Source organism: Gavialis gangeticus, unplaced genomic scaffold (genome assembly GCF_001723915.1).
Source record: "Gavialis gangeticus isolate Ggan-Ray unplaced genomic scaffold, GavGan_comp1, whole genome shotgun sequence".
Lineage (NCBI taxonomy): Eukaryota > Metazoa > Chordata > Crocodylia > Gavialidae > Gavialis > Gavialis gangeticus.
This window is the reverse complement of record NW_017729001.1, coordinates 17,803,659-17,818,557: the sequence shown is the minus strand read 5'-3', so window position 1 is coordinate 17,818,557 and position 14,899 is coordinate 17,803,659. Positions and strand designations below refer to the sequence as shown.

The following is a 14,899-nucleotide window of genomic DNA, read 5'->3' as shown; positions in this document are numbered from 1 at the left end:
TGCTGGTTTCTGGAGTCCCACCAAAGCACCAAAGTTTCCAAGGTGCTCTTCACACTCTGGTGGCACAACGACTGAATGGAGCTGTAGAGCTATCAGAAATGTGAGAGTGTGTACAGTCTTTGGTGGGTTGACAGTGGTGGTGGTAGGGCAAGCAGTGGTGGTGCAGGGGTTAATGCAGCCATGGCTTGTGTGCTGCTGCTGACACATGCCCAGTGAGGCTCTGGACCCCTGATTTTGGTGGTGGGCCCTGCCTCTGCTTGCTCCAGCCCCTTTGGGAGTCCTGTGAGCTGGAGAATGTGGCTCCACGGCCCAGAAGTACTTTTGATACCTCTTCTTTACTGTATAGACAGAGTTTTGAGCCTGCACAGGCTAATTGTGCTTAACACCAGACATGTAAGTTGACCCATTAAAATTAATTGTTGCTGGGATCAGGGTTTCAGCAGGTAACCCATCCAGGAGAGATAAAATATTCTTGTTTAATTCAATTTGAAATATTGTCTGAGATCATTAACTATGCCCAGATATGTAGTTCATTTCACAGTGAACCATTCATTTTGCCTTTGTCTATACTACGTTTTTGTGGACAAAGATGCCCCACTGATGTAGATACAGCCTTTGTACTTTACTAAAGCCTTTAAACCTGATACCTGATGGTAACCTGAAGTAAGCAGCAACCTGAATAGTCTCTACTGCCGTCCACTAAACAAAAGATACCTCGGGAAGAGTGATTATTAAAAGAAAGTTTCTGAAGAGGGCTTGTTTTCCTGGGAGGTGGCAGTCTCCTATAATTTTATATTATTTGCTGACTCTTTAAATTGTTTTATAGGCAGAGAATAATGAACAACTCTGTTTACTGGTTTGCTGTGATGTAGGATGTGTGATCCTCTTGGAGAAGGTTATTCTTTTATTTTAAAAGATATAAAATAGCTGCTTCAATGGAAATACAACCCTAGGAATGGAAATCGTGATGATTGTTGAGGTTGCAATATTTTAATGCAAAGAAGGCCTTAGGAGATATGTGCCTCAAATGGAAAATAACTCTATTTTTAACCAAAGAGAAAGAGAGAGAATTACTATTATTTTATGGTTCTTGCTTGTTTTAGTGGGTTTTTAGACATTTCATCTGCACTAAACTTTTACAGGCTGGGAATAAATTGATTGTGTGTGGGTTTTTTTTAATAACTTGTTTTTAAAGGATGCTAGAGATTTAAATACAGATAAACAGAGATGTAATTCATCCCGTACTCCGACAAAAGGCAAGGGGAAAAGCCTTGAGTTTTGATGCACTTTGCAGTGACTGGATTGCAGTCTCTTTTTTGAATACCATGGCATTGTCTTCTGATTTTCTGTGACAGTAAAAGATTCAGTGATTTGTATGTTATGCTCAGTGATTTCTCTGAGTAACTCCTTGCAATATGTTGATTTACTGGAAGGGAAATCCTGCTTCAGTCTTGTTGGAAGCAGTATTATGTTTTCCTGGATGGATCATCACTCTGTAAACGGATAAATTAGATGTAGCCGCCCCTGTAGATCAAAGGAGATAGAGAACAACTCTGGTTGGACCTTTCAGAATCCCAGCCTGCTTTTTGACCCCTGGATCCACGAGAAACCTCCTTCAGAGCTAGTCCTTAATTGCTTCGAGCAGTCCCCTTAGAGCTGCTGGCTCTCAGTTGGGACCCTCCTCTTTTAACAACATGGGATTCATGGGGAGGACTGTGAGCTTTTTGTCTCCACAATCCCAGTTTATGATGCTTAGGAGGTCCAGACTAGTGATAACAAGCACGGCTGCCCTGTGGAGGGGGTCGGGGTATACAATGTAAATTTGCCTTGCTAGCGCGCAAGGAAAATAGGCAGAGGGCTGTGGAGTGCATCCCAACTGCTGTCTCTTTCCTTCACAACCCAGACTATAGCACTGGCACGCAGACGGTCTGTCGAGGAAGCAGTGCTTATGTCATTCAAAGCTGTTGAGACTAGTATATACCAAAATGTCTGGCCAGTCAATTTGTATCAAGATATTAAATAATTAAGCTTAACTGGTAAAATATTTGGAATCTTTTCTTTGGCCAAAACGGTGTTTAGCAAGAGACTGTCCTTCCTTGCTGATGTCTGTGAAGTGTTTGAAGTTGGTAACGTGTCCCAATTTCTGTGTTAACGGAGACTTGAAATCCAGGATAACTAACAGAGTGTTTTTTCCATACTGTTGTTACTATATCAAAAACGTGAATTAAGAACATAAAGTGACGGCTTCAGAGATTAAAGACCAAGCTCCTGGAAAACAACTCAGGGGGCAGGAGTTTGGATGCCATTTTATTCCCTTCACTTATAGCATCCCTAGATAGTTCATACCATGGGAGGGAAGATCCAGGCAAACAGCCTCAGTAGCTGCCTGAACTGGGAAATCTGCCTTAAATTCAGCAGGCTTTTAATCTTTCGAAGCTCAGGACACTCTTTCCCTACTGATAGCATTGTCCTTTAGGAATGCAAATCTCTACCAGATCTCCCTGGATCGTCATTTTAGCAGCAGCCACAGGATAAAAACAAGCTCTGGGGTTCATTTAAAGTCAGCATGCACTAGTTTGCAGTTTGCTCGTGTTTAAGTGCCAGACTTTCAAGATTTGCTTTGCCCACGGGCAGACTGAATACAAAGGGAGATTTGATTTAATTTTTTTCCTGAAGTAGAAAACGTTGCAGAAACATGCAGAACCAAACATTCCCTGCCATCTTCCCCTCTCCCCAGGTTTATCATCACAAAGCAGGGCTTGCCTCACAAGAACTTGGGGAAGGATAAGCAACGAAGTAATCCGGGAGCTGCAAAATGCACCCGGAAGTGAGAAAGAGGGGGAATAGGGCTGGCACTTAGGGGTGAGAAACAAGCTTGTGAACTGAAACAAGTCTTCCCTCTTGGTTTTATTGAACCTTGCTCAAGCAGACAGATTTGCCGTCTTACATATGCTGTGGTTTCAGAGGGGAAAAAACGGCATTATGCCTATCTCCACCTATGTATTTGGCACAGCATGTTTGTTCTTCTCTGGTTACCCACGCTCCACTATGATCAAGATGGCTGCCTCAGGCTCCCGTCCTCACTGCTGAACTATGTTGCAACTGGCTTAATATTAACATCTACCTGGATATAAAAACTCTTTGCAAGTTAAAATATAAGCCTGAATTGCAAGGAACAGGTATTTTTTATAATGTCACGATATAGCTGTAAATAAATAAAAAATCTTGAACAAGGGCACCTTAGCCAGCTCGTTTCAAAGGAGGTTACCGATCATGTGAGGATTAAATGAAATGTATTTTCCCTGTGGAGTTGAGCAAGAGAATTCAAAGCCCTGCTCCTTTTCAGCAGCATAAAGACATTTGAAAGTATTTTCTCCTTTAGAGCTCAATAGCAGGCATGTCGCTGCCTAGGATGCAGTCTACCGTATCATGGGGATGAAATGTAATTTCCTAAATAAAATGTTACAAAAACAATGTGCTGTGGTTTCCTGGTGATGAGACTACTTACAGGTGGAGGATATTTAAGTCTCGACATAATTAGACTCAGCACCTGCATAGCAACAGATTTATTCCCTATCATTTTGTTTGTCTGTGAAGTGAAAAGACATACCGTCTTGCTCACAATAATTTCTTAGGAGGATCAGTGAGCAGTGCATTCTGTTCCTATTTTTCAAACATTTCTTTTTTGAAATTAATTATACAGGAAGATCGTAGATACTATGTCTAGTAGGACTTGACTTAGGAAATATAGGCTCTAATTTTGCACTGAGCCTTGAGTGGGTTGGACCCCTGTGCATTCATGAAGTCCAGTGGCTTTTGGGGGCAAAAGAATAGCCGGCAGTTATACCATACTGTATTGCCTTCAAAGTGTTTTGCAAAAGTATCATTCCTCAGTATTGTAAATCGGCTCCTTATTGGCCACATACTGTGAAACTTCTGAATTTCATTCACCTAGTGGGGGACCTTTTCTGATATCTGCTGCCATGTGAGAAACAAAATTGCATGTGGAAATTAAAAAAGAAAACAGTAATTTCTGCTTGTGAGAAGCAGAAGAATTATCTTCAGACAGTGGCCCCGAGGGAGCCATGCTTTGATCTAGAGGAGATTTTTCATTCTGTTCAGCACTTCACTGCGCTTTGTGTATATATACAAAACTTTTAATTGATTTTGTAACTAGTTAGGCCTTTACCGTGCTACAGAATTTTGCAGGGGGAGTTGAGAAGGGGAGTGAATTCCCACTAGTGCCACCTGCAATTCGGCTGTTAGTTTTGGCTTATCGTATATCCATAATTATTGTTTTGGCTGCGGACGATGTGTGTCAATTATAGTTCTGTGTAACTAGCAGGCTTTGATAGATCATTTATGGCCTTGTTATGCTCTGCTACTGAGGTGTGAAAAGTGTTTTATCAGTTGGAAGTTAGTTTTTAAGAACAAATAAAATGAACTGCTTTGAAACCTGGTGGTGGCGTTTGCTCTGATCATGGTGCATGTTTTTTTCTGGGCAGATATTGCCCCTCTCCCCCTGGACAAAGCATAGAAGGGGAAGTGCAAATCAAGCTTAAATATGAAGAAACAGTCCATTGGAAATGCAGGCTCCTTGATGGCAGCTTCAGATGTTCTTTGCTTCCAGGGGTTTAGTCTGGCCAGCATGCTCTCAGATTGTCGATAACCTGTCTCCCCTTCTGAGTCTGTATGCCCATCCAGTTGCATACACTAGAACACAAAATAAAAACGCAAATGCATCTCTGCTAAGTCGTGCTCAGATACGTGACAAACGTATTTCATATTTACTTCTTAGGAGCAAAGCCCCAGCAACCAGACCTCAATAACAATGATGCAAGAGCCTCAAGAGATGGTGGAGGAGACTGTAACGGTGGAGGAAGATCCAGGCACACCCACTTCCCATGTGTCTATTGTGACTTCTGAAGATGGAACCACAAGGAGGACTGAGACCAAGGTGAGAATTTCTGGGACATTAGAAGGGTTGTTTTGAAGGTAAATTTGCCATGATTTTAAGCACTGAGGGAAGTGGCAGAATCTCAGCCTAGTCATGGGAATGATAAAATAGCAGCGCATAAAATAGATTAGTAGAATGACGGTCATACCAGCCTGCATATCTCTGCTTGGCTACAATCCATAGCAGTGCTGGGGGTTCCTAGTGCTTTGTTCTTCAGATAAGAGGCTTCCAGTTTTAGCTCTTGAATAACTGCTCCTACTGCACATGATTGTCTGTGCATGTTCACAAACTGCAGTCAGTACCAGGCAGGTAGCCTATCAGATTCCTTATGAATCCAGATGCTACTTCTGTCCATCTTTTCCTATTAGCTGCTGTTCTTCTATTACTGCCCTTGCTGTATTTTGCCTCAAGTTGATTTGTAATCTCTGCAGGGCAAGTGTTGTGTGTTCAGGGATGCTTGGCATGCTTTGGAATGCTATTAGCATAGTAATGTATCCAAAGAGCTGGACCTTGGGAGTTACGCTGACATCTTTATTAGGCTTTGGTCCTGTGCAAGGTCAAGGTTGTTTCCATTTTTAAAAGTTTTAAACAGCATTGGGTAAAAACAAAATGGTTCAGCTGTTTTCCACATTAGGCTAGACATGAGCTACTGAAGAAAAGTCAAATATAAGTCACTGTATGGACAGGGGTATGCTTACCACCACTCCAGAATTATAGAGCCTTACAATACCAGTTTAGTACGTCAGGTCTTCAGGCTGGTATAAAGGGGCATGACTCAGAAGTCCCTGTGACTAACTAAATGATGGCTGCAACAGAAGTAATGCCAACAGAAGATCAACACTGAAGGTTTCAAGGACCCAACTGAGCAAGACCTCTTCCACCAGTGCCTTAACAAAAGACTGGTGAATTCCAATCAACAACAACGGGATAATGTCAGCGGCGTGAGTGGTGCCCTCAAGGCCACTGTTATCGGCGCCTTTGAAGAGACACTTGGATTTTCCACCAGGAAACATCAAGACTGGTTTGATGAGAACAACAGGGAGATCGAAGAGTTGATTGATCACAGGTGCAAGGCCTTTTGTGCTTGGCAAAATTACATCAACTCCAAGCAAAAGAAATTGAACCTCCAACGAGCAAAGGCAGAGGCCCAAAGGAGGTCCCATGCTATGAATAATAAATGGTGGGAAGACAAGGTTAAGGAGACTCAACATATCACTGACATACATGAAATATGTGGTTTCTTTGGTGCCACCAAAGCCATTCATGGCTCGAGCACTCAGGGATCAACCCCTTTGAGATGTAAGGATGGAGAAGACCCGATCAAGGAAAGAGGAGCCATCAATGCCTGTTGGAAGGAGCACTTTGAAGACCTTCTCATTACGACTCTGTTGTTGATGAGAGTGTTCTCAACTCCATCCTGCAACACTCAGTCAGAGATGATCTCAGAATCCCTCCAATCTTTGCAAGGTGAGCAAAGCCATCAAGCAGATGAAGAATGACCAGGCATCTGGAGAGGCTGGAGTATCCCTACAGAAATGTTCAAGCAGGAGGGAAAGGAGCTGACATCACAGCTTCACGCTGTCATCTTAAGGATCTGGAATGATGAGAAAATCCCAGATGACCTCAGGGACACAATGATTGTGACAGTCTTCAAGAAAGGAGACAAGTCCAACTGGAAACTAGAGAGGGATTGGCTTGCTATCCACCACAGAAAGATCATTGTGAGAACCCTCCTGAACAGTCTCCTTCCACCTGTTGAAGAGCTCCTCCAGGAATCTCAGTGTGTGTTTAGGGCCTCAAGAGGCACAACTGATATGATCTTCAGAGCTTGCCAGCTGCAAGAGAAATGCCAGGGACAAGATAAGCCTCTCTACATGGCCTTTTTTGATATCATGAAAGCTTAAGACTCTGTCAGCCAAGAAGTGTTGTGGAGGATCCTTCTGAAGCATGCATGTCCATCAAAATTGTCACTATTCTCTGCCTTCTTCATGACAGTATGTGAGAAATGGTTCTCAGTAATGGATCCATCACAGATCCCTTTGAGGTTAAGACAGGAGTTAAACAAGGCTGCATCATTGCTCCAACTCTCTTCTCAATATTTCTTGCTGTGATGCTACATCTGACCACCGGCGAGATTCTAGCCAGAGTTGAGCTAAACTACTGAAAGGATGGTAAGTTGTTCAACCTCAGCTGACTCTGAGCCAAAACCAAGACCACCTTGACCTCAATCACTGAGCTCCAGTATGCTGATGATTCTGTAGTGTACGCTCACTCAGAAGCAGACTTTCAGGCAATTGTCAACGTCTTTACTGAGGCATACAAGACAATGGGACTGACACTTACATTCAGAAGACTAAGGTTCTCCACCAACAAGCTCCTAATGAACAATCCCCAGCTTCATTAATTCAGATCCACGGTGAGACTCTGGAGAACACTGAGTATTTTTTTGTACCTTGGAAACCATCTCTTGCAGAAGGCTGACATCAAGAAAAAAATCCAACATCACCTCAGACGTGCAAGTGCACCCTTTGGACGCGTGAAGAAATGGGTGTGTGAAGATCATGATATCAGATCTAAAGCCAACCTCATGGTTTATCAAACAGTCATGATCCCCACCTTGATGTCTGGAGCTGAGACATGGACAATGTACAGGAGACATCTAAAGTTGCACCATCGATGCTACCTGTGGAAGATCCTCCTAATCCGTTGGGAAGACAGATACATCAACCTTAGCGTCCTTATGCAAGCAAACACCACGTATTGAGGTGATGATCATCTGATATCAACTTTGTTTGGCTGGTCGTGTCATCCAGATGTCCAGCTCCAGACTCCCAAAGCAATTTTTATTCCCCCAGCTCAGAAAAGGTGTATGCTCAAGAGGAGGGCAGAGAGAGTGCTTCAGGGCCATCCTCAAGGCCAACTTAATGCAACATTAATGGCAACTCATGGGAGACTATCACCAAGGACCAGCCCAAATGGAGGAAGAGTCTGCTGCAGGGATCTCTGTACTTTGAAACCTCATGACAACAACAGTAGATGAAAAAGTGGGAGCGGCAGAAACAGTATGTCGTGGACCAAATCAAGAATCCAGAGCCACCCACCCCACACGAAAACACGTGTCCAAGCTGCGGTAGAGCCTGTTGACCCTGGGTAAGCTTCATCAGCCATCTTTGGCCACACAGATAAGACAATCATGGAAGACAACCATTCTTGACCGCAAGGGATTGCCAAAGAAGAAGAATTCAGTGCATCCCCCCAGGCAAGTACTGCTATCAGGGTTTCTCTAGAGTGCCAGGAACTGCTGTTCTTCCCCTGTGGATTAAAACAGTGAATCTAATCCTGCTCTTAGTTTGCGCTGGCTTTCTTTCATCCCTTTTTTAACGGAAAAGAGTTTTATGGAGTAGGACTAGGGATGTCCTCAGAAACACGGATGTTAAAACTATTTTATGTTATATTTAATGCATGAATTTAATAAAAGTGGCATTAAAAATTGACGTGGTCCCCATTTTATATCTATATTTCTATCTACATATATGTACACTCTGTCCCAGCCAGCACCTCATTCTCTTCCCCTGCAGCTTCCCTGAAACTTTATGCAAAATGTGCTTTAGTCTATTTTAACTCTCACCCCATTCCTCAAATAAAAAAGGCATTTGAGACTTTTGCTCCTACTCTGCTCTGGCTTAGCTTGAGTTTTACTTTTTACACAATGTAGTCCACACCTGTCCTCTTCACATTTTCCATACGTTTCTTCTCCAAGCCCATGGGCAAATCAATAGTCTTCAGTTCAAACTAGTTTCCTTTCCTTTCCGATGTAGGTCTCCAGTCGGAAGCTGTGGTACTCTTCTTGCTCAGCCAGACACTTCAGATTGTGTCTACACTATGCTTTTTTTTACCTTGAGTGAGCTCAAGGTAGTTAACACGGTGCGGAGGCCAGTGGTTGTTTCATGCTGTGAATTGTCCTTTCCGCAAGGCTGAGTCACCTTTCGTGGAAGAAGATTTGGAACTGACCCTTCTCCCTTCCTTCACAGCCAGAACCCCCAGGAGAGCCACGTCACCTGACTTTTCCCACTGCCACCAGCACCCCAGTGCAGCAGCAGCACATCCGCTGGCAGGATGAGACATGCAAGCCTCTGCTCCTCCATTAGCCAAAGGTATTGGAGGAGCTTCCCAGAGGCCCCCTTCCTCCAGCGAGATGTCTTTCCAGAGGCAGCAACTTGGGAGGGGAGGGGAGGAAGAAGAGGCGAGTGGCATGACTGACTAATCCACATGTTTTTGAGTCTGTTTGGAACATGCTTTTGAATTCCACAGAACAAGAGGGCATTTTTGTATTACTCTATTTTAGGTCTCCTTTTAAAATCACTTCAGTTATTATGCCTTTGAGATTCCTCAGCTGGAACTGAAGCCTTGTATCTGATGTAAATGTGCATGCTTCTGCACAATGCTGCTCCTTTGTGTTTTTCTGTGTACCTGTTGTTTCAGAGCTAGAATTTGCTGCAGTCTTTTCCAAGTATAATTAAATAGCCTCAATTCAGAGGCATTGAAATATGTTGCTGCATATTTTCTTTTTTCTTCTCTTTGAAACCTCCTATAGCAGGGAGCCAGGAAGAAGGGATAGTAGAACTGAGCAATTGCCTTCTTTTGGATAGAGAAAACCTTCCTTCTTGCAGAATTTTGCAGTGAGGTTTCTGTGAGTAATTCCTCCCCAAACTATTGTTCTGTTGTTCAGTCTACATACCTTGCTGCCTAAATCCCTACACAACAGTCACAACACAAAGAGTAGATCAGATATACTCCACCTCAACTTTACAATCTCTTCTGGAAGCCAAACATCCAGCTTGTTAAACCAGTGAAGGTCACCTTGGGAAGAAAACTACCATATTTAGTTTGTAGCCTAGGAACTTTGCAGCAGATTAAAGGGAGCCTGTTTTTAAGTGGTTGAAGAGCACTCAATAAAACAAGCCAGATGATTTCTGTGTTTTTAAATATGCCTCTTTCTCGACCTCTGTCTTTATCTGCATTGAACTGATAAGAGCTTTCCAAAGGAGATGTTGATCATTTTTCTGTATTTTCATAAATCTGCGTGCATACAGTTTAGATCTTGTGTGGCCATTTGGTTTTTATGCTTTTAGAAAAATAGCCTTCTCCTGAAAACTTGAATGTTTTGCCTCATGCTCTCATGGTCACCAGGGGCCTGATTCTGCAAAGTGCTGACTACCTGCTACTCTTAATTTCCGTGGTGGTTGAAAGTGCTTGTGATTTCAGCCCTAGATTCCAGAGGGGCCGTTTAGCCCCACAGTGCAGCTATTCACTTAGGCAGGGAGTTTCAAAGGGGGCTTGGGGGAAGGTAGGCACTGGAGTCCAAATTAATTTTAATGGGAGCTTGAGCACCTCACTCTCTTTGGTCCCTTTGAAAATATCAACCATTAAGTTTAAATTGGAAGGGGGATACTCAAGCATTCATTTTGAAAACCTACAGGGCCAGTTCTTAAATGGGACTTAATAGAGGGGTAATGGCTTGAACCCATTTGGCCTGATAATTTTACAGTGTATAGTTTAAAAATAAGCACTCAGAAATGTCAAAATGCTTTTATCCTTGAGCGTCCCTTTTTACCTGTTTCTGTTTTATGGCACACTTTCAACAAAATCCCTAGTCCTGTCAGTTAATATAAAATTCACCTGAGTTATTTAAAAAAAAAAAAACGGGAATGCAAAAATTGCAGCGCTGCTTAATCAGATAGCTTCATTTGTGCAAAGGCAAACTACTTAACATCCTGATATGATCTTTCTCAGTATAAATGTTTGTGCTTTGTATGCTTTGAGGAACACATGTACCCAAAGTATGCATCTGTCTAATCAGTTCCCATTTGCTGTAAAAAATAATGATTAGATTTCTTTTTAGTGTGTTTTTGTGTTTTGTTCCTCCTGTATATTGATAGCTAGCATAAAAAAAAAGGAGGGAAAAGGAAATTACATTGAATTTTTAAAATGTGCTTGATTCCATCAGGTTTTATAGACAGATGTGTTCCTGGAAGGGAACAAGAGCTGACCTTGTAGTGGCTGCTGTATAGGAATCATAATATAAATATAAAAACATCAACACTTTGTTGCTGTTTAGGTTGACAAGCATGACATTTTAATCATTTTACAATTTTTTTAAATAGAGTAAAAGTACAAATACTTTGAAATAAAATATTAGCTTGGAGATAAAATGTATGTAGGTACTTAAATTAAAAGAGAATTAGGCCCTTTCCAGACACTTAGGTTGCTAAGTGCCTAATCACTGGTGCAAGAAGGAGTTAGGTGCTTTCGAAAAATGTTATCTGTGATGTAATGTAAATCTAACCTAGGTTAAATCTGGAATTCTCACCAGATATTTCCAAGGGATCAAAATGGTTAGCACACCATAGAGGCTGCCCCCTTTTTTCTGATGTACGGTAGGATTGTGATATGGAAATGTTGACATTGTGTAGTTTCTCTAAAAGAACAGTTTTAGATTGGGCAAAGAGCATCCCTTTCTGTGTACTTGTGCACAGTGAGTCCCTGATTTGGCCATGATTGTGACACAAATCCCTAGATTTTGTGTAATAGGAGTTGATGATGGTGAACATCTCATATTCCCAGTTGGGTGACCTATAACAGGCCCAGTGCTGTGGCAGTTGCGATCATGATCAATGTGTGCTCTCCTGTTTTCTCCCATTCCTCTTTTGTTTGCAGACTTGGAGAATGCTTGTTAGGGCCGTGTGAAGCTTTGGTCCCTGATTTGATTCAGCAGAGATTTGGCCCGATTCAGTGGCTGAATCTCCGAATCCGAATCAAATCAGGAGACCCTTTAATCTCTCCAAATCAAATCAGAATCTTCCGAATCGATTCAGAAAGATTTGGAGATTCAGACATAGATACAAATTTAAATATTTTTTCTACATACCTCAAGATACCAGGCGGCTCATGAACGCTGCGATGCTGGGGTGTCCCATGGGAGCATGGGGGGGTCCCCAGCGTGTTCGGCAGCAGACCCAGAAGTGGACCAGAAGCACTTCCGGTCCACTTCTGGGTCTGTTGGGGAGTGCGCGGGGGGCCCCCCTGTGCTCCCTCAGCTTGGCGACTGATGCTTTCTGGGTCTGGGGGGGCACCTGAGGTCCCCCTGTGGCCAGTTGCTGAGCTGGGGGGGTGGCCCTGGCAGTCCCAGAAGTGGATCGGAAGTACTTTCAGTCCACTCTGGATTCACCGCGGAGCACGTGGAGGGTCCCCCTGTGCACCTGGGGGATGCTCCATCCACCCCAGCACCCCAGTGTTCACAAGCCACACCTGGTACCTTGAGGTATGTAGAAAAAACATTTAAAGTGGTGTCTATGGCCGAATCACCGATTCCTCGAATCAACATCGTATCTTCAGATTTGGATTTGGCCGAATCGAATTGGGGACAGTGATCCCAATCAACGAGTCAAATCACTGTCCCTGATTCGGGCCGAATCTGAATCCAAACTGAATACGGCCTGTTTTGCACATCTCTAACGTCTGTATTTCTTAAGGGAATGGAGAATGTAACTTCATCTGACTCTGGTACTGATTGTATAGTGATGGGATGCTGCATGCCTTGTTAAATAGTTAACACCTTCCATCTCATCCTGAGCTGTTCTGGAATAGTTGGTACAGTAATTTATAAGTGTATCTTTTTTTTATATATATTTGAGGACCATTGTAGAGAGCCTTATTAACATAAATAGTCTCATTCCATTAAGTCTTGCTCATCACTAGCCCATTCCAAATATGTGGCATCCTGTTGAGTAAAAGTCATGGTATATTGTAGTCCCCATTTGGGACAGCTTCTAGGCATTTTATTACAAGTTATTGGTGTCAGGGGAACAACAAAAATGCATGTTAAGAGTGGAGGTTGCTGTGTTATCAGCTCCTCAATTCTGTCTTTGTCCTTTAAGAAATATGAATAAACCATTCCATTGAATTAGATTTCCTGAAGTGGAGGTTTCTTTTTCTTGCTTGGAAACCTGATAAATGGGACTTCCTTTGTGTGCTAATCGTTTCTCAAAGCTTCCTTTTATGGTGCAGTTGGTGACAGAGGTTGTTAAAACCGTCACAAGGCACATCTACCACTCAGTGACAGATACATTAGTGGAAACTCCTTTTATCCCTTTTCAGGACATTGCTCCTATAAAGAGAATCACTTCAATGTCATTGTTGTTATTTGATACTTGTTAGGCTAAGATAAATGTTTACCCTAACACATGAATGGGATGCTCTTTGTGGTTGATTAAAAGGGTCTTTTTGGATGTCTCAGTTCTTTTGGATTTTGATGTAGGCAGCATAATTTTTGGGAAATAGTAGGATTAAAGTTTTGCAAACAATGATTATGCTTAACCAGGGTTTTTCAGGACCGTTGCCATCAGAGTTCTGGTATGGTTTCCATGACTAGCAGAGGCACCGATCACTTTTCTTGTAACTGTTGTAAAATTTCTCAAGACTGTGCGTCTTGTGCTGCATATCTGTGAAGAAAAGAGTGAAGTGAGCTGAGTTCTAGCTTGCAGCTCTGGTGGGGAACACTTTGGATGGCTGAGTGTGTGTGTGTGCTGTTGTAAATAATTTATGTGAATAGTTTTATAAGCAGGATACCTGTTTGCCTTTTTCACCCCAGGCAAATGGCAGTCTAGGCCTGACACCAGGCTGCAGAGACTGCTCTCTGTTTAGTTCCCCATGACTTCAAGTTTCATTTTATTGGGTGAGTGTCCTCTCCGGATCAATACTATCGTTTTGTAATTTCAGTTGCAAGCATGTGGTTGACTGTGCCTAAGGCAAAAGAGGGAGGCTATTGAGAAAAGGGGTAGTCCCAGGGAGGACAGGGCCGAGAGGGAAAAGGTATTCCTAGGGAAGACGGAGAGAGAGAGAAAGGTGTAGTCCCAGGGAGGACAGAGTGAAGTCTGATGAAGGACGGGGGAAGTGCAGTGGCACAATACAAGACTGCTTGAAGCTGCGCTGTTTGCTGCACTGTTTGAGGTGTCAGGGCTCTGGCTCCCCGCTCTTTGAAGACGAGAACACCCCGCTTTTCCAGAGCTGACCAAAAAGGAGATCTTCGAGTGGTGCTACAGATCATTGGGGAAGGTGGGGACAAAAAAACAGCCAGGGTCTTGACCTCTTGAGGCATGCCCCTTGAGGAGGGCTGGCTTCCAGGGGTCCCAAAGAAGGGGGACTAAATAAGGGTTCTTCTTGGGGAGTCCTGAGGTAGAGCTTCCCCTCAGAAGCAATCTGATCCTTGACGCTCTCCAAGGACAAAAGCATAATGTGTAATTTTGTACAAACACTAATATCCGTGATCAGAATGTCACTGTGGATGCTATACAGGTACGGCACAGATCTCTAGCTCAGTGGGTCTCAGTAGGCCTGTGCGAAGCGGCTGGTATTCACTTCGGATTCAGCCGATTCGGGGGACAGTGATTTGGTTTGGTGATTCAATTCGGCTGAATCTCTGAATCAGCCAGGCCCATCCCCTGCCCCTCTCCCAGCCCGGCAATGGCTGCGCTGCCCGCCCCAGCTCTTGGCTTTTTGGGAAAAAAAGCCCCAACTCACCAGGTGCTGCCAGGCAGGGGGGCAATCCCTGCTGCCCCCCACTTCCCCACACTGCATGGGGAGCTCTGCATGAGCTCCCTAACCCCCCTTTACTTCCCCAGCCCCCCACCATGGGGCCCCGCCTGGCCCAGCTCTGGCCCTTTAAGAAAAAAGAAAAGACCCTGGACTCATCAGTCCTGCTGGCAGGTGATGATCCCCACTGCCCCACTGCCCTGTGCCATGTGCAGGGTTGTGCATGAGCCCCTGAAGCCCCGAGGCTGCCCCAGGAGCGGTAAGTCCTGGGGCTTTTCTCATTTTGTTTTTTTTTCTTAAAGGGCCGGAGCTGGCCCAGGAGGGGCACCCATGGGGGGCTGGGGGAGTGAG

The 14,899-nt window shown here is 43.7% G+C and overlaps 1 protein-coding gene across 9 annotated transcripts in view; it reads left to right on the top strand.

Annotated features, from left to right (window-relative positions):
* ARVCF (armadillo repeat gene deleted in velocardiofacial syndrome) overlaps positions 1-14,899 on the top strand; it is a 521,911-nt gene that overhangs the window by 332,160 nt on the left and 174,852 nt on the right. For all 9 annotated transcript variants that reach the window (XM_019506985.1, XM_019506983.1, XM_019506978.1 and 6 more), the window contains one exon: positions 4,799-4,957. In XM_019506985.1, coding sequence (XP_019362530.1) covers positions 4,832-4,957 — 126 coding nt within the window. In that variant the 5' untranslated portion in view covers positions 4,799-4,831. The remainder of the gene's footprint in view (positions 1-4,798; positions 4,958-14,899) is intronic.